Source organism: Eubalaena glacialis, chromosome 10 (genome assembly GCF_028564815.1).
Source record: "Eubalaena glacialis isolate mEubGla1 chromosome 10, mEubGla1.1.hap2.+ XY, whole genome shotgun sequence".
Lineage (NCBI taxonomy): Eukaryota > Metazoa > Chordata > Mammalia > Artiodactyla > Balaenidae > Eubalaena > Eubalaena glacialis.
This window is the reverse complement of record NC_083725.1, coordinates 59,244,239-59,268,564: the sequence shown is the minus strand read 5'-3', so window position 1 is coordinate 59,268,564 and position 24,326 is coordinate 59,244,239. Positions and strand designations below refer to the sequence as shown.

At 37.7% G+C, this 24,326-nt stretch overlaps 1 protein-coding gene across 8 annotated transcripts in view; it reads right to left on the bottom strand.

Moving 5' to 3' along the window:
• DLG2 (discs large MAGUK scaffold protein 2) overlaps positions 1-24,326 on the bottom strand; it is an 802,852-nt gene that overhangs the window by 591,051 nt on the left and 187,475 nt on the right. For all 8 annotated transcript variants that reach the window (XM_061202775.1, XM_061202776.1, XM_061202777.1 and 5 more), the window contains one exon: positions 18,968-19,092. In XM_061202775.1, coding sequence (XP_061058758.1) covers positions 18,968-19,092 — 125 coding nt within the window. The remainder of the gene's footprint in view (positions 1-18,967; positions 19,093-24,326) is intronic.

The following is a 24,326-nucleotide window of genomic DNA, read 5'->3' as shown; positions in this document are numbered from 1 at the left end:
ATATTTTGTTTCGTTCTTAAAGCCTAAAAATATGCTGGGCAGATACTCTACCTTTTTAAATGGAAAAACTGAGGATTAGACAGGTTAAGTAACTTACTCAAATTCACAAAGCAGGTAAGAGAGAGAAATAAAAATTATACATTAGTCTTAACAGCTCCTGGTCCTGTCTTCTTGCCATTTATCACTCCTGTTTATGCTGTTGTCACTTAGTCCTTCTGTTACAATTGTCTGAAAAACTTCAATCCTGATTGAACCCAACTCTCCATCTTCCTCATTGCTTCTTCCAGAGCAGCTGAACACTGAAGGGCTGGAGAAAACCCACGAATGGTGGGTGTCCCTGTAAATTCATGATCTCCAAACACCCTGGTCAGTTTGCTATCCTTCCTTCTGCAATGACAGTCTCCAAACCCCTCCTTTCCTACATCACTTCCAGCACATACCTACCTGACTATGTGCAAAGCCACGCTGTTCTCTCTCTTCCTATTACAGTGGAGGAAGTGTCTCTTCTGACACCAAGGTCCATCCATTCACATTTTCTTAAAGACCTCACTTAATCATTTAATCTCTTAACATCCTGCATCTTCAAACCCAGTCTCTCTAGTTAACGCATTCTCTGAACATTCAAACATACTCTGGTATCTCCTATCACATGAAAAGCCTTCCATTGACCTGGTATCTCCCCTTGTCCTATCTCTTTCCTTTTCACAGACCAAGTTTATTTATAAAGAGCTGTTTACACATACTTTCATTTCTTCCTCCCTAATCTCTCTTTATCCCATTGTAATCGGAGTCCCCCTCACAATGCCCCTACCAAGAAAAACACAGAAAACATTCTTACTAAATTCACCACTAGGGACTTCCCTGGCAGTCCAGCGGTTAAGACTTTGCCTTCCAATGCAGGGAGTGCAGGTTCCATCCCTGGTCAGGGAGCTAAGATCCCACATGCCTTGTGGCCAAAAAACCGAAACATAAAACAGGAGCGATATTGTAACAAATTCAATAAAGATTTAAAAAAAATAATAATAAATAAATAAATTCACCACAAATCTAGTTTTGGCCAAATCTAATGCCATCTGTTTAGTCCTCATCTTAGTTGATCTCACAATAATGTTAAGGCCAATTGCTCACTTCCTCCGTGAAGCACTCTTCTCTTGGCTTCTGTGACCCTTCTGCTTTTCTTCCTACCACTCTGGTCACTCCTTTTGAAATTCTCATTTTAGTTGTTCTCCAAATCATTGATCTTCATACTTACAAAACAGAAGCAAGAAAAAACAAAGCAAAACAAAACTACCCTTTCTTTTGTATGCTTTAAGTTGACATCTAATGTTTTCCTCATAGGTTTAAATAGTAACAAAGGATATAATTTCTGGCCTGTTGTGAATTGTAAACTTTTATTTTTTAACTGTCACATCATTATTTCAAATGTATATAGTTCAATGCAAGTATATACCAATTTGAAATCCATGATCACCAATTTAAGATATAAATTAAGATATTTTTGAGCAGTTGGACATTTTACATTTTTTCTTTTTTCTCCTTGAATTTCTGTTTTCATTTTACTTCCACAGAGTTTTATCCTAATATATTTTATGTTAGAACATCTTATATGGATCACTGTAATATACTTATTTGAAACAGAAATGTATGTACAAATATAAATCCTATGAATTAAAAAAAAATTTTCCTGCAATATAAGACTCCAATGTTAAAAAAAAAGTTATTCTGGACTGAGTTATCATGATTATTTTTAATATTATACATTGATCAAAATAACTTAAATAAACTATGAATTTCAATGTATAAATCTAAAACAATGAAAATGTAATTGTATTGGGGATTTGCTTCTCAATGGGGAAAGTAGAGCTTTTTAAAATTAGCTCATGTTTCCATGGATGAATATGAATTAAGGGTAGAGTAAGACAAGATTCAGAATTCCTATTTTTCATTTCTACAAATGTTTAAGTGCTAAGATAACTTTGTTCACATAAACAAGGAGATGGGAATGGGAAGAGAACTTTGAATTCCTTCCAAGTTAAATGCCCCAAATCCTGTGACCTATCATAAAAATTATTTTAATTATCTATCAGATGACAATTGCTTTTTAATTTTGCTAAAGCAAAGAATGGGAAACCACATGACTTTAGAAAAGGATTAACTACACAATCACTAGAGACACTGACTTGTTCACCCTGGGCAACAATGTTTCAGATTGTTATTTTCACCTAGTGGTAAAATTGTACTGTTAAATAAGTAGTAAAATAGTCCTAAATAGTAAATAATAGTAAGTGGTAAACAGAGCCACAGTAGGATTTGGGATGGGTAGGTCATATAGCTTTCATTTGTAAAATGGGAGAAGAGCAATGATAAATGGAAAAGCGAGAAAAAAGAACCAGTATGAAGCTGCAGGCTACTTCGTGGGCAGGTCAAATTAAAGATCTGGAAATTGAGTCACATAAATGTACTCCTAGGGGTATGCATTTTTCAGTTTAAAAATCTCTGGTCTAATTTACATCAAAAAGTTTAGAATAATTCAAGACAGTCCTAGGTCCTTTTCTCTTTTTATTGTATACATTTTCAAAGCAACCTCTTAATTTCCTTGGCTTTAAACATTCACAATTTTATCCCTAGACAGATCTCTCAGAGTTCCGAATCTGTATGTTCAATTGCCTATTTGATATCGCCACTTGAATTCCTCATCAGGATCTTAAACTTAACATTGTCCAAAATGGAACTTATCTTCCAACTGCCTCTCCACCAGTCTTTGTCAATTGTTCTGATCCATAGCTCAAAGTCATCCTTTGATAATTCTACTAGATGGCGAACTCTATGAAGTCAAGGATATTGTATACTTAGCACCTGATATGGGGCCCAGGGCAGAGAAGGCACTGATGCTTTATTTGAAGGAATACTACTTCTCACACCCCACTCCAATTAGTCATTAAGCCTCCTCAAGTTTACCCCTTAAGTATATTTCAAAATGTATCCACTTCTCTCAGTCTTTTCATCAGCATCAGTCCAGGCTTCCATCATTTATCACCTGAATTACTGCAATAGCTTCTTAAGCTGCTCTCCCCGCATGTATTCTTGTCAGCCAAGCCAGACTCCCACAGCCATCAGAGTGATCTTTATAGATAACAATTTGGTTCAGCCATTTTCTCATTGAAAATCCAAAGTTTCATGTTGCTTTTAGAAGGATAAAGAACAAATTACTCACTATGACATCTAAGTCTCTGCCTGCTTTCTCACGTCCACCTCTGCATTCTCATCTTGTCCCTGTTATCCCTTTCTCACTAACTCTAGTCCCAGGGACCTCTTCCTTATTTCTCCTCAGGCCTTTGGACATGTTTTCTCTGTCTGAAGATTCCTCCAGCCCTTGACACTTGGCTAATGCTTACCCTTTACGTTTCAGCTTAAATACCTCCTCCCTACAAGGCTTCCCTTGGATACCCCAGATGAGATCAGGTCATGCTATTACAGCTTTTCACAGCTTATGTACTTTCCTTTCATTTCAACTCTAAATTTATTCATTACTACACTGGACTGAACGCTCCACCAGAGCACAGATTCTGGTTTTTTTTAATAAATTTATTTATTTTATTTATTTATTTTTGGCTGTGTTGGGTCTTCGCTGCTGTGCGCAGGCTCTCTCTAGTTGCGGCGAGCTGGGGCCACTCTTCGTTGCGGTGCGCGGGCTTCTCATTGTGGTTGCTTGTCTTGTTGCAGAGCAGGGGCTCTAGGCGCGTGGGCCTCAGTAGCTGCAGCACGCGGGCTCAGCAGTTGTGGCTCACGGGCTCTAGAGCACAGGCTCAGTAGTTGTGGTGAACGGGCTTAGTAGCTCCGCGGCATGTGGGACCCTCCCGGACCAGGGATCGAACCCGTGTCCCCTGCATTGGCAGGCGGATTCTCAACCACTGAGCCACCAGGGAAGCCCGATTCTGTTTTTTGTTTGTTTGTTTGTTTCCTTCTCTATTCCCAGCTCCAACTGTCTGATCCATAGCAGAACACTCAGTAAATATTTATAGGACTAATGGGTAACAGAAGTCTGGGAGTAAAATGGAAGACTCGGTGTCAGTTTAATAAATACTTGCTTTACTTCACTTCTTGTTTGTCACTTCACTAAATTTCCCAACTTCAGTGACTTGCCACAGGAGTAGATATGACAGTGACCTCAGCCCACTCGAGATTTTTTACCCCACTACACTGAAAACTCTGAAACTCCTCCCCTCACTCCCCACACTCATACAAAAGTGGCTCTGCCCATTCCTTTTTCTAACTCAGATTTGCACGTTTGATGCCCCAGTCTGAATGTCAGAGAAGGAGAAATGCAGGGGAGATGAGTTCATGGTACATAAGGCAGCTCTGGCGCTCTCACACCCAGCACAATTGTTAGGCAGTAGAATGCCTTTAAATGAAGCTCTACAATAAAAGTATTTTTACAATAATATATATCTGGGATAATGAATATTAAAGAGTTTATTCATGCTTTAATACAGACATGAACAAAGAAAGCAGCTACTAATTCATACTTTAATTCACTGTTTTCTGAAAGGAAGCATTGCTTTCTTTCCCCTTAATGTTCTGCTTTTCTCTTTAGTAATTTACTAGAAAATTAGACTGTAATATTTAAAGGAGTTAATGGAGGGTAGGAGTAGAAGGGATATAAGACCAACATTTTAATTAGTAGCAGGGTATGGTAGATTTAAATTGTGGTCCTGATGTTTGTGTCCTAAATACCGGACTAACCTGCATAACTAAAAATGGTGTGGGCTGAATTCAGATAACACCTGGGTCTTTACAGACAAATTCTAGGTCACTTGCCTGAGGCTGACTTGTAAATTATCTTAACTCAGAGGGTGGAGTAACACCGGTACTGAATGTTAACACCTCTCCAGATGCTTGGTAAAAACTGTGGTTCTTAATTCAGTCCACTGGAATGTAAAAGAAAACTTCTGATCTATAATTTAAAAAAATGAAAAAAGTTTGTAATAAGGAGCACTGGAGCCCATTTTCAAGCATTTTAAACCAAGAAACGTGTAACAACTGATCTAGGGATAAGTTAACCTGTTTTTCTCTAATAGCTATCAAATTTTTAAATCCCTTCCACAAAGATATTCATTGTAATGTAATAAACAAAGCAGGGTAAAAGTTAAATAATGTTATACTCATATAACATGAAATTATGCAGCTATTTAAACTGTTTACAGTTTAATGTAAGAAAAACATACTTTTTTAAGGGAAGAAAATGCCTATGTTGTGATATTAAATGAAAAAGGTTAAATGAAGAGTTCAACTATATAAAACCATGCACTGAATATGAAGGAACATAATAAACAGATCATTTTGGTGATGGGATTGTGAGCAATTCTAATTTACTTTATAAATATCTATATTTCCCATATTTTCTATAATGAACATGCATTACTTTCTCATCAGAGAACTACATCATCTTCAAAACCAATATTATTTGATCTTTATTATCTTCCTTTCATATAAAGTTGCCTAGACCTCCAATTCATGCCAATCAGTCATTTCCTGAAGAACCAAAAATTTGGGTGTCACTTAGGTGTGTTTGTGTTTTCAATTTTTAACTCTATGACATGGGATGTTGGCAGGTATCTGTGTTTATAGATTCTTAAATATATGTTTAGTTATTCATCTGCAGTTAATTGCAGCCATGTGCTGTGGTGGGAAGAACATGGATTTTGGAATCAAACAGACTCGATTAGAATTTTGGCTCAGCTGCTTTTAGCTTAACCTCTTTGAGCCTCCATAAGCTTATGGAAGCAAGCTTAATAGGTGGCAGCTCGTATTTTCCAAGTGTCTATTGTGAGTAAGGGACAGTGCTAGTAAGGGGCAGGGATGTCATAGGAAATAGAATAAAGAATAAATAACATGAGATTTCAGACCCACAGAATGGTGGCATATTAAGGGGGCTTAGAGATTCCCATGTTCCCTCCCTTCAGATATAGTAGTCAGGAAAATAAGTCATCTAAAGCAAATAAATGAGTTATCACAAAGGCAAAGGAAGACTTATTCTCTATAAATTGGGATGAAGGCCACAAAACTTAATATGAGAAATCCTAAAAGCCAAGAACTCTACCAATAACATACATATCCTGTTCATTTTATTTTTACTAGGCCCTAAAACTCAATGAATGTAATTTCCCTTATTGTACCTGCCAATTAACCTTTAAGGGATTAATGTTCACTAATGATCACTTCATAGGAACCTACAAAGCCAAGGGGAGGCAAATATATGGGGTCTACCTCCCCTCTCCCACAACAGACATATTCTGGAATTCCCTGACTGCAGCCCACTTTAGTGGCTGTATGGACCTCTTTCCCAAGTTCAACTTCCTAAGGGTTGATGGTGCAGGCTTTATGCACAGCCAGAGGCTCAAAAAAGAGGTCAAAGAACAGCTATGGGCAGAGGATGTGGATGAAGCTTTTGGATGTGCAACCTTCAGTGTCACAGGCATGCCCCCAGGGCAAGTGTCACAGGCATGCCCCCAGGGCCCTCACAGTGCAGGGAGGAGCTGGAACTAGGAAGGGAAGCGGGTGTGGGGGGGGTGGGTGGGAGGTCTAACAATTCTAAGTTCTAACCAGGTTTTCCAGTCTCAGCTTCCTCTAGGAAACTAAAGTGCAATGTACAGAGGTGGGTGGGAAGGGGATGTGGGAGGGTGGAGGGATATCTTGTGAGCAAAGGTTGCCTGGCTTGGACTGGGCAGTGTGAAGAGAAACTTCACTCGGGAGATGGGAGATGGTATGTAAGTCTCCATTTTGCTGTGGCCACACCCGCTGCGTAGAAACTGAATGAATAGAAAGTAGCTCTAATATATATAGAATACATTTATGATTTTGGCATCTGTTAAGCCAATTTGCAATGACATGATGCTTGCACAAAGCTTACCACATTATTGGGCCTTTCTAAATAATGACATAATTTATAACTGTTCAGAAAAACCATTCTTGAAAATAACTGGGATTACCATTGAACTAGAAACCAGGAGATAATTTGCGTGTCTTTCCCTCCTTCCCCCAAACCATTTCGTTTTTGGTAAAGATCCCAAGGAGCTATTTGCTAAAATCAATATCAAATACACTTTTAGAATATTAGAATAACAACATTCCTTCTGGGAGACTATTAGAAATAAATAATAACAAATGCCTTCTCAGCACTTAAAGTTGCGATCAGCTCTTTGCTATAGGAATGTGATGAAGATTGCATGTTCTCAGAGTTACAGATTTAATCAAAACAAAGGATTGATTTCCTGGCCATGATGATAGTATTCTGAATGTCTCAGACTGTCAATGAAAGTCAAATAAATGATCAAAATTTGATTTTGAAACTGAAAATTCCCAAAGATCCTCTATTATACTCATTTTATGGAGAAAGATGCTAAGGTTAAGAAGGCTGTGGAACCTTCTCAAGGTCTCAGAGCTAGTTAGCAGCAGAGGTGCTCAGGTATCTCTCTTACCTTCACTAGAGCAGTGCATCTTGTTAACTTTCAGTGTGAGCTAGAAGTTTGGGTCTAGACCTACAAATAATGTCAGAAATTGCTCCCTATACACAAAGCAGGGACTAGAATTAAATCAAAATATTTAGAGCCTCATGGAATCAATCTTAAGGGGTATGAATCACATCTATGTTCTAATAATCCTATTGTTCCTTTGTGAAAAATCGATATGTTCTTTTCTTCCTTAAGTATATTTGGATAATTGGACCTTGAAAAACCCTGAATTAATTCTCCTAAATTTTAATGCACTTCACTGATTTGTTTTTGGCTTTTGAAAATATAAACTTTACTTATCAGATCATTTTTGTAAATTATTGATACTTTAGCAGCTAGCACACAGGTCAAATATCTGCTAGTTTATCTAGGAAATAGGAGCATTGTATGATATTTGCCTACTTTAAAGATTACTTAGACCATATAGGCATGGAGCCCAAACCAAAGGTATTCTCTACTTGGTGAACAGATTCAAGAACTTTCCTAAATAATGGAACTTCAGATGAATTAAATCTATAACTTGACAGCAATATGAAGAAGTCATGAGCTTTCTGAAACTAGAAAAAAAATTCTCAGATTTGTAAATAAGAATGAATATTTTATGCAAGAAAAGAATGACTGGATATTTTTTATAGCAGATTTATTGAGATATAATTCATGTACTTTAAAATTTACCCTCTCAAAGTGTACAATTTAGTGATTTTTAGTATATTCACACACTTGTGCAATTATTAGCTCTATCTCATTTTAGAACACTTTCACTGTGTCCAAAAGAAATTCCATACTCATTACCAGCCCCTTTCAACCATAAATTTACTTTTTTATCTTTATGGATTTCCCTATTCTGGAATCTCATAGAAATAAAATTATACAATATGTAGCCTTTTGTATCTGGCTTCTTTCATTTAGAATATTGTTTCAAGGTTTATCGATGATGTAGCATGCATAAGAACTTCATGCCTTTTCATGGCAGAATAATATTCCATTGTATGAATATATCACAATTTAACTATTCATCTGTTGATGGACATTTGTATTGGTTCTACTTTATGGCTATTATAAATAATGTTACTATAAAGTTCATGTACAAGTTTTTTTTATGAACACATGTTTTCAATTCTCTTTGGGTATATACTTAGGAGCAGAATTGTTGTTCATGCAATAACTCTTTTAACTTTTGAGAAATTGCCAGACTGTTTTCCAAAGTGGCTGCACCATTTTACCTTCTCACCAGCAGTGCACGGCAGGTGATGATTTCCCCACATCCTGGCTAACATTTTTTATTATCTATCTTTTTGATTATAGTCATCCTACTGGGTGTGAAGTAGTATCATATTGTAGTTTCGATTTGCAGTTCCCTAATAAATAATATTGAACATTTTTTATGTGCTACTGGCCATTTCTATATCTTCTTTAAAGAAATATTTATTCAAATATGTGGTAGGCTGAATAATGGCCTTCTAAAAAGTCCAAGTCCTCATCTCTGACCTGTGAATATGTTATATTATAAGCCAAAGAGACTTTACAGATGTGGATAAATTAAGAATTTTGAGATAGGGAGATTATCCTAAATTATGTGGATGAGTTAAATATAATCACAGGAATTTAAAGAAGGAGGCAGTCAAGTTATAGTCAGAGGAGAGATTTGACAGAAGCAAAGGTTGAACTGATGCTCTCTGAAGATGGAGAAGAGGGTTACGAGTCAAGCAATTCAGGTGGCCTCAAGAAGCTGGGAAAAAGCAAGGAAATGGATTGTCCCATAGATTCTCTGGAGCTGCCCTATGAACATCTTGAGTTTATTTCAATGAGTCTGATTTTGGATTTCTGACCTCCATAACTACAAGATAATAAATTTGTGTTATTTTAAGCCACCAAGTTTTTTACAATGTATTACAGTATCAATAGGAAATGACTGCAAGTCCTTTGCCAATTTTTTAATTAGGTTGTCTTTTTTTTTTTAAATTTTTTAAATTTTTGGCTGTGTTGGGTCTTTGTTGCTGCTTGCAGGCTTTCTTTAGTTGCGGCGAGCGGGGGCTACTCTTCGTTGCGGTGCTAGGGCTTCTCATCGCGGTGGCTTCTCTTGTTGCAGAACACGGGCTCTAGGCGCATGGGCTCAGTAGTTGTGGCTTGCCGGCTCTAGGGTGCAGGCTCAGTAGTTGTGGTGCATGGGCTTCGCTGCTCCGCGGCATGTGGGATCTTCCCAGACCAGGGCTCGAACCTGTGTCCCCTGCGTTGGCAGGTGGATTCTTAACCACTGCACCACCAGGGAAGCCCAGGTTGTCTTTTTATTGTTGAGCTGTAAAAGCTCTTTACATATTCTGAATACAAGTCCCTTATCAGATATATTATTGTGAATATTTTCTCCCATTCTGTGGGTTGTTTTCTAACTTCCTTAATGGTGGCCTTTGAAGCAGAAAAGCTTTTAATTTTGATGAAGTCTAATTTATCTGCTTTTGTTTTTGTTGTTGCTTTTAATGTTATGATAAGAAAGCACTGCCTAATCCAAGGTCATGAAGAATTACTCCTATATTTTCTTCTAAGAGTTTTATAAGTTTAGCTCTTACATTTAGGTCTATGATTCATATTTAGTTAATTTTTGTGTATGGTATGAGGTAAAGCCCAACTTATTCTTTTGAGTGTGGATATTCAGGAGTCTTGGCACAATTTGTTAAAAAAGAGGGGGTGTGTTTGCTAAAAAGCTATTTCATTTAACCCATAGAGAGATTTATTTTATTAGATTATGTAACAGTTGATGAAAATCAGAAAACTGTTGGATATGCCTTTCTAGCTGTGAAAGACTGCACTTGTATACTTGGCATACTACCAGATATGTAGCTGAAATTATTCTTCTTGTTTAGAAATTTTCCTATGTAGTTCTAAATTGTTGAGGACTTGTTATTACCAGTCACTATGGAACTACTTGCTAATTGTTTTTTTTCTTGTCTAAACAGGTTGTCAGCATATTTAGGGCTGATAATTTTTTTTCTTTTTTTTTTGGGGGGGCTGATAATATTGATAGAGGAAATCAAAGGACAGAGGACTGTTCCCTCTTACCCCTTTTCATTCTGTGGGCAGAGATGGAAGGAAATAATCTGAGTCCACTGAGATCCCAATCATACTTTTTTTCTAAGGAGAGTGCTGGTGTAATTTGCACTGGATAATGAAATCTCCCTTCTCATGAAAATCTTCTTGTTCAGGGCAATGGTTGGGCTTATGTGCTGCTTTTGCCTCAAAACGATAATGAAAGAAAAGTTCACACGGCTTTGAAGACATTGAGAGTCTTTGTCTTTGAATGAAAAATTTAGCATTACTGTAGTCATTTGGTGCAAGAGTCACACATTTGGTGGAAGTTGACATGTTGGACTTGGTAACTCAAGGTTTTTGTTTCCCACCATCCAAACTCATGCAAGTTCAATGTGGAGAGGTATTCTATGGAGTTAGCAATCTCTTATGCTGTTTCATGTACGGGAAATCTTTTATTTCCTTAAACAGTCTGAAAGTGAGTCTTGGGAGTAAGTTTCAGACTGTGATGCTTGAAAGTTGCTCCCTTTCCTCTGCTTAGTGCTTCTCATCGGCAGAGAAAAAATTTTAATTTAGGTTTGCCTTCTCCATTTCTAAGTTATGTGATGTCTTCATCTCCTGATGATCACCAGTGTTTCTTCTTCTTCTTCTTCCTTTTCCTTTTTCTCCCTCTGTTCTTCCCCTTTGCCTCTCTTTTCCTCATGTTATTATTTAAAAATTACGAGTGAGTTAATGGGTATAATTAATGAAAAATCAAAAGGATGAATTGCCGTATGACAGCCAAAGGATGATGTTGTAATTTATACACAGAGGTTGTGTTCTTGAAACATTGGTCCTTTACCTCTCGACTTCAGTCGGTATAGTCAAGCCTCAGTATGAACAATAGCATTCTTATTTGAAATCAACATATATGGCTTTTATAAGGACGAAGCCAATGTTACTTGTAAACAGACATAGAAGGAACAAATGAAGCAATGAACTTAAAGAAAACTTGTTTTTTGGCTTTTTTTTCCATCTTGTCTGGGAGTAGAAATGATTGTGCTGAGGGCTAAGAGATTAAATTGTGTCACTTGTCAGGAAATTGGCAAGTAGCCATCTCTTCTGCCTGCCACTACATGCTGCTTTTGTGCTGTGGATGGGTTTAATAAATGCACTGTTGTGTAAAATGTCATTGCTGCTTTGCCAAGCAGAGGCTGTCATGTGATAGCTCTTCCCCAGGATGACAGATCAATATTGGTCCTCAGCAATCCTGAGACTTGAAGCCACACAGAGGGCATTTTTATGGTTCAGATATAAAAGTTGAAATAAAAACCATTCTTCAAAGCATGGACATATATCTATTTTGCTCTGGAAGAAAGCCTAATGTTCTTTCAAAAATGTTCTAACTTTAAAGATAGGTAATGTTATCAAATTTTAATGACAACTTCTAGAAGAAATAATACAAATGACTTGTTACATTTTTTAAAAAGTTCAATCTTTCTGTTAATCAAATAAATGCAAAGCAAAGCAAGGAAATATACCATTGTTTGCCTTGGTAAACAGCCTTAAATCATATACATTCAAGCACATGAAATGCTGATGACATATTGTAAAATAGTCCCTCCCTAACATCAGTGGTAGAAGTAAAATTTGGTACAGTCCTTCTGGAAGGAAATTTAGAATTATGTATCAAAATTCTTTAGAATGTTCATACCTTTTGGTGCAGAAATTCTACTGCTAGAAATATATCCTAAGGAATTTATGAGAAACAGAGTCAGCAATGTCTTCCAAAAGATTGCCAGTTATTTAAATTGTGGAGAAACTGAAAACAACCTAAACTCCTAACAATGTAAACAGTAAATATATTATTAAACAGCAATTAAAATATGTATAAGGCTTTTTAAAAAATGGGGAAAGGTTTATGAAATAAAGTTATGTGAAATTAAACAAATGCTAAATATTATATACAGTGTGATCTAAACTAAATAAAAATAAGTAAAATAGCAAAAAAATTACCAGAAATAAGTGTACAAAAATGTTAATACTTATTGACTCTATTTAGTGTAAACATGAATGTGTTGTGTTTTGTTTAGTTTTTATCTACTTTTCTGAATTTTATACATATTCCGCAAAGGACAATTATCGTATCTATAAAAATATATACACAAGAAAAAGAGGTTGCACAGGAAAAGGATCACTATCCAAAGAAATTCATTTAAACCCTCATATGCTCTCTTGCCTTGCCTTTTAACTTAGCCTTCATCTCATATTTTCCTTATAGCTTCTGGCTCTCACCCTCCCTCCAGCCCAGACTAACATCCCCAGCCATCAGATGTAACAGTGTATTTCAGCTAATCTCTGTATCTGCTGTCCCTCACCTTGGGGGACTGGTTTCTTCCCTATTTCTGACCTTGATCCACCCCTTGTTTCTGATTGCTTTTCACATCTTGCCTCCAGGTGTGTGAAGGGCCTGAGCCCAGCCATGAGGCCTGATCAGTGTTTCTGAAGATCAGAGTGAGGTAGTGCTGGCAGAGACAAGCCAGTCTGCACCTCAGCCTAAGTGAATATTAGGGTCCAAAATGCCATAGAGTCCATATTAGCTTTTTATTGCTCCTTGACAAGTTACCACAGCAGTTGCAGTTTAAAGCAACGCATTACAGCTTCCTAATATATATGCTCCTACTTACAATTTACCAGTAAGGGAACTGGAGCACAGAGAGCTTAAAGAAAGGTCCAAGGTCACTGAGCTAGAAAGGAACACTTGAAACCCAGGTCCTCTACTCCAAGTAGTATGTTCTTTCTCCTATATCTCTCTTCTGGGGCAACCACTGGGACTTGAGTTCAGTTTGGAGTCTGATCTAATTAAGGAGAAAGTCACCTCTCACCTTATCTGTGTCTTAAACCTACACACTTGCTTTATATTGGGTGTGATGGAGCACATACAGGAAGACTTTTCATAACGAACTCAGAACTCCTCGAATAATGTAGATATTAATGTTTTGTTGCTCCTTACAAAATTACCACAGATTTAGCAGCTTAAAACAAGACCTATTTGTTAGCTCACTGTCTGTATAAGTCAGAAGTCTGACACAGTGTGGCTGGAATCTCTGCTCAGGTTCTCACAAGGCTGAAATCCAGGTGTCAACCGACTACATTCTCATCTGGAGCTGTGGGTCTTCTTCCCAGATTAAAAGGTTGTGGTAAGACACAGGTCCTTGCAGTTGTGAGATGGAGGTCCCTGCTTCCTCGTTAGCTATCAGCCGGAGGCCTCTGTGTGCTCCTAGAGGCCAACCTTGTACTTTCTCACACGGCCTCCTCCATCTTCAAACCAGGAACAGTGCCGAGTACTTCACAGATTTTGAATCTCTTTGACTTCCTCTTCTGCCACCAGCCAGAGAAAGCTCTCTACTTTTAGGGCTCATGTGATTAGATCAGGCTCACCTGAATATTCTCCCTATCTTAGGTCAACTATGCCATGCAATGTAACAAAATCACAGGAGTGATAGTTCATCAAAGTCCCAGGTTCTATGGATTAGGGTGTGGAATCATGAGGAGTGGCATTTTTAGAATACTGCTTACCACAGTGTGTCTTTTAAATGTCATTCTTCTTCCCCCTGCAGTATAACTTAGAACATAAATACATGGACATTAGACGCAGACTGCCTACGTTCAAAGTCTGGCTCTAACATTTACTAGCCGTACAATCTTGCTAAGTTACTTAACTTCTTATCTCAGTTCCTTGATTTTCTTACCTGAAAAGAGGGAATAATAAAAGTATAGGTCTCGTCAAGTTGTTATACACTTTAAATGAGCTAATGTGTCAGAAAAGTACTTGGCACACTGAAGTACTATGTTGTCCTTGCTATTATTATTATTGACCTGATTATTATATATCCACTGAAAAGTCCAGATTACTACTCTCCTTGGAGCAGACCCAACACCTCACTTTTCTGGGCCTCAGCTTCTCTTTCAATTTTAGTATGACTTAACTGTCAAAAATATAATTTATAATGTGAAGGATACATCAGAAAAATGTTTACAAGTTCCTAACTCACAGCACCAAAGAATTTGTCAAGTTAAAAAAAACCAAAACAAAACTATGTTTAGTTTTTGGTCTTAGTTTTTAAGTAAGGGAAACATAGCAGATTCAGTTGACTGTATTATAAACTTGAGAATAGAAACACAGAACCTTTTTTAGTACCATACCTGATTCTAAATGGGTTTTAATTTCATGTTATGATCAGAGAAAAGGGCATGTGAAAAGATAGGAACAGGAAGCTTAGGGAAGGCCGTAGAGGATGAACGGGAACTGAAAGAAAGGTGGAAGGGATGAGAGGAGAGAAAAAGAAGAAGGAATGGAAGCAATAGAAGAGGAAAGACCACTGAGAGGTAGAGAGGGCTGGTAAGGAAAAGGGGGAAACATTACTAAAATTTACTGAGCATGTACTATATGCTTGGCCTATCTAGGGACTTAGGTTATCTCACTGAATTCTCAGAACAGGTATAATTGTCATCACTTTATAGATGAGAAAACAGCAACCAAAAGAGTTTAATCTTTCCAAAATCAACTATGTTAGTATACAGGCATCAGAACCTACATCTTTCCAGAGTTCATTGTTATTTGCTGACTCCATGTTCACAAGGACTAATGGTGAGATAGAAAGTACTCCTCACACATTGTTAGTCCAGCTTCAAAGAGTGTTCCTGTTACACTGAGAAAAGACTTCTTAGATGGGCTTAGGTGTTACTGCCACTTAACACTACCTTAGATCATTAATTACTTGAGTCAAGACATTTGGAGTCTAAGGGTCCGAAAGGATACATGCACCCCAATGTTCATTGCAGCACTGTTTACAATAGCCAAGACATGGAAGCACCCTAAATGTCCACCGACAGAGGAATGGATAAAGAAGATGTGGCACATATATACAATGGAATATTACTCAGACACTAAAAAGAATGAAATAATGCTTGCAGCAACATGGACGGACCTGGAGATTGTCAAACTGAGTGAAGCAAGTCAGACAGAGAAAGAGAAATATCGTATGGTATTGTATGGTATCGCTTATATGTGGAATCTAAAAAGAAATGATACAAATGAACTTATTTACAAAACAGAAACAGACTCACAGACCTAGAGAACGAACTTATGGTTACCAGGTGGGAAGGGTCAGGGGAACGGATATTTAGGGAGTTTGGGATTGACATGTACACACTCCTATGTTTAAAATGGATAACCAACAAGCACCTACTGTATGGCACAGGGAACTCTGCTCAATATTTTGTAACAACCTAAATGGGAAAATAATTTGAAAAAGAATAGATACATGTATATGTATAACTGAATCACTTTGAGGTCCACTTGAAACTATCACAGCATTGTTAATCAACTATACTCCAATATAAAATAAAAAGTTAAAAAAAAAGACGTTTGGAGTCTAGTTAAAACAGACCCCCCAAATGATTTATGCCTCAGGATAAATCACTCGTCTGAGCCTCAGCTTTCCCATCTGTAAAATGTAGGCTTTGAACCAGATAAATTGCTAAATTCTGAAATCTATCTTAATGTCACGCTGCCAGATTTTCAACTAAGTGTTATTCTTGAACTATCAGATGTCCCCAAACCATTCAAGTTCATGGCAGGAAGGAGTAAGGTGGGAAACAGTCTCAGTGGTAGTAGCAAAGATCTATCACAAAGCTCTGACCATTGTTCAGAGCTTTTCAGGTCATTCACTGCACAAGCTCACCAGGCAAAATTCACATACACAGTCATAGGCCATGGCCCTGGCTCCAGGAAGCCAGAATGAAGACCAGTGGGTAGAGTTCATAATAAAAACAACTGTGGCTCAGTATAAAAATAGCAAACTTTGTAATTGTTCAGAGTTGCGCATTACCATTTTGAAAAACTTTATCTTTGGGAATTTTTAGGCCAGGACCACATGAGGTAGGGGATTCTACTATTGAATTAGAGTTTAGAGAGTACTTAAGCGATATACAGGACTTGATTTTGGAATGTATTCAAAGTTAGATTGGTGATCTTCTTAAAATATTTAATTCTTAATTTCCTGAGTCCATATTATTATGGCCATAATAACTGTACCTGCCTCATATGGCTGTGGTAAGTGTATAGAAGATTGTGTGTCTGTGTGTGTCTGTGTGTACCTACATCTCTATTTATATTATCAACCTATCTGTCAATCAATCTATGTATCCATCCATCCAACCATCCACCCACCTACCAACCTATCTACCTACCTACCTATCTATCTTAGCCCAATGCTCCACACATGATAAAAGCTCAATAAATGTTAGCTGTCATTATGATTATTCTCTTTACAACTATTGAATGACGCTCCCAACACAGCAGAACTTCCTTTTATCTCCGTAGGCATGAGCAAAGAGTGGTGGTACTCTAAGAGATGCCATTTTTCATTCTTAATTGTTGAATAAGCACATAACATGAAGTTTATTTTATCTGAAACTTAGGGCCAAAGTTTGGCTGAGGCGAAAGTTCCCCTACTTCTAGGTAAAGAGTGATATGAAATAATGATTGTGGCCCACTTTTCTGAAGTTTCCTTTAACAACTTTATTTCTAAACTTTTTAAATGGAGCTTCTCCAGGGTCCAGTATTAGCAATCAGTATCCCCGCCATGAGTCCTAGAATTACACAGCATCTAGTTCCAATCTCTCACTCTGCAGCATGGACATTCCCTCACCCAGAAATTAATTTAGTCAATTCAGCCTGAAAATTCTATTCAAAAAGCATGTGTTTCCTGTAGGAGCGTCACTCATGTCTTTTCTTGTTGATAGGGGATGCCGATGTACCTGAAAAAAAGCGTGATTTTCCTCTGCAAGCTGCAAAGATGCAGCTGTCAAAAGTAATCACTGCATCAGAACAGTTGGATAGGGAAAAAGTGTCCTTGGCTGCTTTCTAAAAAAACAGTAAGCTAGCTTCTGTATGCTTAAAAAAGCAGACTGAGGAAGGGCTACAAAGCTTACATGTCTGCCACTTAGGTCACAGTTTTCAGTGTGGCTCCATGCAAGCTAAAACCATTCTTACCTACAGGCCTTGGCCTGTGCTACCCTCTCTCCCCACTCATTAATTTACCCTCCTTTCTCTTCTCATTTTAGTCACTTATTCATTCATTCAAAAACTCTCTCATTCATTCAGCAAGAATTTATGGATTCACATCTATAATATAACTGCTTGGCCTGAGGAGATTTACAATCTAGTAGAGGTGCTAAAATAACATTGGGACATGTTTTTCTCCCCAAGGAAATCTCTCCTAGTTGTTCAATCTACAATTCCTTTAGCTGGTGTTTTATTTATTTACTTATTTGTTTGTTTATTTATTTTTGGCTGCATTGGGTCTTCGTTGCTGTGTGCAGGCTTTCTCTAGTTGCGGCGAGTGGGGGCTACTCTTCATTGAGGTGCACGGACTTCTCATTACGGTGGCTTCTCTTGTTGTGGAGCACGGACTCTAGGTGCGCGGGCTTCAGTAGTTGTGGCACGCGGGCTCCGTAGTTGTGGCTCGCGGGCTCTAGAGCGCAGGCTCAGTAGTTGTGGCGCATGGGCTTAGTTGCTCCGCGGCACGTGGGATCTTCCCGGTCGAGGGCTCAAACCTGTGTCCCCTGTGTTGGCAGGCGGATTCTTAACCACTGTGCCACCAGGGAAGTCCCTAGCTAGTGTTTTGATCTCTGATAGAATTTTATATTATTTACCAAGAGCCCCATGTGGGTGACTCTTATTTTGCCAAATAATCTTTAGTTCTTTAAAGAGAGGGTCCCTGGCTCAAGCCACCACTATTCTATCCTGAGCAAGATCTGGCTCCACTCCAGCTACAGAACCTCACCTGGTGTTTTTCATCCAAGACACGTGATTTCCTTCTTTCCTGGGACCACTTGCTTCTTCTCCCTGTGGGTTCTCATTCAGGTTTGTGGGGTTAATAAATTATTTTTTTAAGACTCAGACTGGAATCTTCTTACAGAATAGCTTTTCAGACTCTTTCCATCCAAACTCCTACAGAAAGCCCTTATAAATGGTTGCCAAATCCATGAACACACACAAGGTGCACAACATGGAATTTCTTTGCTAATACTACAACAGTTACAATATATTGTTCTCTACACATTTTATTATTTGCTCATCAGCTCATAGCATTCTTCTTTCCAATCGGACTGAAGGCCTCATGGAACAAAAGATACATCTGTATCCCTTCCTCACACTGCCTGGCTCAATGTTGAATGTGGTAGCCATCAACAAACACAAATTAACTACTAGCTGAAATTCAGTAAGTAATAAGAGATCTGGAAAGTCATTACAGAAAGCTTGCTTTGACAGTCTTCTCTTTCAAGTACAGAACTTTTGGAGAATTATTACTCTCCAAAGGCACAAGTACGTCTCACTGATGTGGCAGATTTACTTTCCAAATAATTCTAACATTTCAGATCTTTACCTGAGTCTGCCATCCTCTGCTGCAGCACCTCCAGGTATAATCTTCGTAATAAATATGCCAGGGTCATCTCCAATGTGGGGATTATCTGTCCCTCCAGCAATACTGAATCCCAGGCCAGAATTCCCCTGCAGAAACAATAAGCAGACATTAAATGTTGTGGCTGCCACCTAAACCTAGTTCCCCTTGTACTCTGTGTTATCATCTTACTACTCAAATGGAAAGCAGGTGATAACAGCCTTGTATGCAAAGCTATAAAGTACACTGTCAGCAGACAAAGGAAGGTCAGAAACAACACTCAGGTTTGTCCCTGCATTGCAAGAATTCAAGGGCCTTATATTTTTGCTTCTAAGAAATGCTTCCTTTATTAGCAATTAAAATGATCGTTATGAAGTAGGAAATAAAAGCTTACATACTGTGTAATATGAGAAAATGTAAAAAAAATCATTAGTGTCCATTGTAAAAATTATACACACATACGAAAAAGAATGGAAGGAAATGAGTCACATGAAAAACATTTGATTTGATAGAGTAGTGAAATTTAGGTGTTTTCATTCTGCTATTTCTGGTCTTGTTGCTCTAATACTATTTATCCAGCAAAGAAACGTGTTTTCCTGTTAATAAGGAACTTTGACTTCAGAAGGCAGGGACCTGTTCTAGAGTCATAGCAAATGTGAGACACTTTTCAGTAATAAACAGGTTTTAATTTGCTGTAGATACAGACAAGGAATGCATTATTGTTGCAGCATGTAAATTTGAATAGTTTATACTCTAATATAGCTTTCATACTTACTCCTGTAGACTATAGTAATTGACATCCAATGTACATATAGCCCTCTAAAATTTGTATGTAATACATAATTAAACATCTCTCCCAAATTCACAAACCGTCTTACTTATTTTTTATTTTCATATGCTTTTTAAATCTCCATCTCCATGGCTACATTATGTTTCCATACTATATTCTATTTTTTTTTTCTAATTCACATTATATTTTAAGCCATTTCCATACAGCTAGATAGTCTTTATAATTATCCATTTAAATGACTAAATAATATTTCACCCAGGTCATTTATTTAACCAGTCCCTTGTCACTGGATATTTAATTTCTCTATATACTCTTACAACAAATATAGCTTACTAAATTTATGATCACTTGATTAAATTTTGCTCTTGGGTAAAAAGAGATGAGGAATAAGAATTTAGTAGTTAAACCAGAAAAATTAATTAGGGCACTCAGTCAGAAAAGTTCAATGTTAAGATAAGATCAAGTATAAGTTGACAGTTATACTACCACTGCAAATGTCAAGGTAATGCTTAGCAATTTTTATTGACTGAATTAATAAAACTGAATTTCAGAAGGTTGTTTTCACAATTATACATTGAAAGATTGAAGTTAATAATTCAACCACAGCCACTAAAATCTCGTCTTTGTACTTCTGACTTCTCTCTAATTCTGTTTTCTTTGAAAAATTCCAGTGTTCTTTGAACAGAGATATTACTTAGCAGTAGTCAGATAATGAATTTATTTAATATTTATTAAACACCAGCTTTGTGCCTGGCACTGGACTAAGCCCTGGAGCTACAGCAGTGAATCTTTCAGTTTATGAGGCATACGAAAGGCAAGTGCAGAGTGCAAGAGTGGGTAACAGGAAAGCCACACATAGGGACTTCTCCTGAAGGTGAAGAGCACTTAGTTACTTTTAAGTGGGTCAGGGTGGGAGTTGGAGAGGAGGACAGAATGTTCCAGGCAGAGGGAAGAACATATATAAAATCCCTGAAGTAAGAAAGGGTATGCCAGGTCCAAGTAACAGACGATGAGGCTAGAATGAAGAAAGCAAGAAGGAAAATTGGATGAGATGTGCCTTGATCATGAGGTTCTTCAGAGCAGAATGTATGTGAATCCATTTTTGGTTTTAATTACCTATTGACACCAGATGACTGCATTGGTGTTATATGAATATCTTCTATGTGACTGTCCTGAAGCTAAGGCTTTAGGGATTAAGACCAGGTGATTTCTGCCTTCATGGAATTCAAGGCAGAGCAGAAAAGACAGTGATAGTTTGGTGTTCGGTGATCAGTACATTTTCACTGTATAACCTCAACTACACTGTCAGGTCTATAGCCACCAAGACAGTATTTAGGTGACTTAATGAGGCAGTAGAAACTTACAGAATAAGATCTTGGGTTTTAGAAGGAAACGATGGGAAGATGAGTATTTCTAATGTAATTTGGGTTAGCTCCAAAAACATCACCTAGAGTATATTGGTCTTACCAGAGCTGACACCTCAGGGATAACAATTTCTTCATTAATAGGGGTAGGGAAGGAGGCAAGCAGAGATTGGGAGATATTCCAATGATTTCTCCTGATAATATCAAAATTTTTGGAGAGGGCTCTGAATACTTTGTCATTTGAGAAAAATATTCATGATCTAGCTCTTAACCCTGTCTCCTTTATATCTAGCTTCATACTTGAGCCCCCAGGAACACTGAACTAAACTGCTGTCTCTTTCCTGCACAGTACACACAATAGCTCATCTCTTGGCCTTTACTCATGCTGCATTCTCTACAAGAAATCTCCCTCCTCCCCCTTGATGGTTTAGATGGCATCTGCTCCAGGAAATATTAAATGCCCACCACAACTCCTCTTCATTGAGTAAGTCACTCCTCTTTTGAGTTTTTGTAAATTTCTCTGCTTAGCTATGTCATATACTGTGTTATTTTGACATTATATATTTATGAGTCTATCTTTCCTTCAAACTGACCTTATAGTAGGCAGGAACTATACAATATTCATCTTTGTTTCTTGGTGCCTTGTGTGGCACACAGTATTGTTCACTAAATATTTGATGAATGAATGAACAGACCAGTTTATTGAGAATATTCAAGTTCTAAAGGGAAGACTCAGAAAGGACACAACAGAAGTCCACAATGTGTTAAGGAATATAATACAGCAGTAGAAGCCATTTTGTTCTGTGTGGCTCCAAGAATAAAAATGGAAAGCCCAGAAATTCAAATTGTGGCTTAGCTGAACGATGAATGATGAGACAAGAGCTGTTCAAATTGGGAATAGGCTGCTTTGCAAGGGAGGGAGGATCCTTCACTCAATGGGCAGCTGGCTAGACACTGGACATGAGGGATCCAAACATCTACTGAGAGGTTAAACTGGATGACTACAAAGGATTCTTCTGGATCTCTGGCTAGATTTGCAGGAAAACGGTTCTTGCCAGCAGAAAAAAAGGGAATGCTATAGGAAACTTTAGAGGGGGAGGTAGGTCACTGCTGTATTTTTTAAAACTTATTGTATGAATTCACAGACCTTTGAAGCAACAGCTTTGATGACAACCTAACAGTATGTAACCATCGTTTTTAGAATTGACTCTCATATGGAGAATATGGTGGCTCTGGCATTTACTAACATACATGCCCCTGCCCTCAAATCCACTCTGAGGAAAGGAATGAATGAAAAAGGAATGAATGAATCAGAGAATCCACAATGAAAAGAGGTAGGTAGAATTCTCTGGCAGTCCAGTGGTTGGGACTTGGAGCTTTCACTGCCAGGGGCCAAGGTTCAAACCCTGGTTGGGGAACTAAGATCCTGCAAGCCAGGTGGCGTGGCCAAAAAAAAAAAAGAGGTAGGTAGAGACAGAGTATAACTGGACCTGTGTTTCCAGTCCCAAGGATTCCCAAAAGCTTTTGTATTTCAATTAAAACCAGTCTGCCAGTTGGGCCTACACCGTCGCCATGGTTCCTTAGAAGAGGCTCATCTGAATTCAGCTAAGGAAATTATTTAAAGTGCTTTCCCTTCTTCCCTTATTATTCTCTCCCAGCCGTCCCTTTCAGGCCTTTGCTACCAGCAGCAGCATTCAGTGGAGAGGGAGAGATAAAAAGCAGCAGTGAAATTACTGCCTGCTGTTCTCCATGGCTGAACCTCTCCAGTCCCCTGACAACCATCCCAGAGCCAGCCAGCTGCAAGGGCAGACCCCAGAACCTCTCTCCTCTGAGCAGCCATCTTTCCATGTGAACAGGCACACCCCTGGCTGACATCCTTAGATCCTGAAAATTGTGACTAATTAACTGAGTGTTGATACCTGACACAGTCAATGGAAACTGCAAGGTACCATCCTGGTGAGGGCAGCCTCTGTATAGAGTTCCAGGTGGGATGCTGTTTCCTTGCAGTTGGGCAGATTCCATGCCTGAGAATGTGGCTGGCAGGGACCATTCTTTCTCCTGGTTCCCAGTCCTCCACATTGGCTGACTCTCCCCCAGGAGCACGAGCCCATTGTCTAGCCAAGTTGTACTTTCTCTTTCATGTACTACACTCTATCTCCTCTCGGGAAAAAAAAAAAAAAATTAGCAAAAAGAAAAGAAAATTTACCATTTAATTGATGGTTGCAAATATAAATACAGTATCCTCAGAAACTCCTCTTTCATTAAAAAATTATTCTCTAACAGAAAATTACCCCCAAAATGGGGTTGTAAAAAAGAAGAGGAAAATAAAGTGATATCATAGTCATATATATTTATAGAATGTCCTACTGACAAAGAATTTCTTTGATTGTCAGAAGTTCCTACTTTAAAATACTATTTAATCAGGTAATTCAATTCTAGGAATTTATCCTAAAGAAATAATCAGAGATGTGTACAATGATTTATGTTCAAAGCTTTGTGGCAGTATCATGCTTCTCCTTCTAAAAACAAAACAAAACAGAAAACAACTCGTAACCGGAAACATCCAAACAATGGAGAAATGGTTAAAAATACTGTGGTATGTCTATTTGAATGTGGGAGTATTTTGGAGCCATTAAAACTGTAGTGATATTTAATGACAATAGAAAATGTTCATTATATAAATGTGAGAGGAATAAAAAGTGTATGAAATTTTAATTAAAGTATGATCACCACTAAAATATTAAAAATGACTTGTTTTCAGTAAGAACATTATTACTTACTAATTAGTAATAGTAAAACTGTAATAATTACTATTATTATAATATTAAGTAATAATTCAAACTACCTAAAAGGGAGACTTTTTTTAAGTTATAAAGTTCTTAGTAAAATTCTAAAAATGTCCTCAAGGGAACTAACATTTATTGCATTTTTCTTTTTATGCTAAACACCAAGCTAGGCTTCTTACAATCCTCTATCTGGTAGACAGTATTTTCCCCTTTTTATATATTAGAAAACAGAACACAAAAACATATAAAAACAAAAGAAAAACGCTGAGGCTGAGAAGAGTGAAGTAACTTACATAAAGACAGAAAGCAAGTAAATAGTGGAATTCAGATTCAAACAGGATTTTTTAGGCTCCAAATACTAATTTTTTCCCTGTTACATCATACTGCGTCTTCTGGGTTAAACA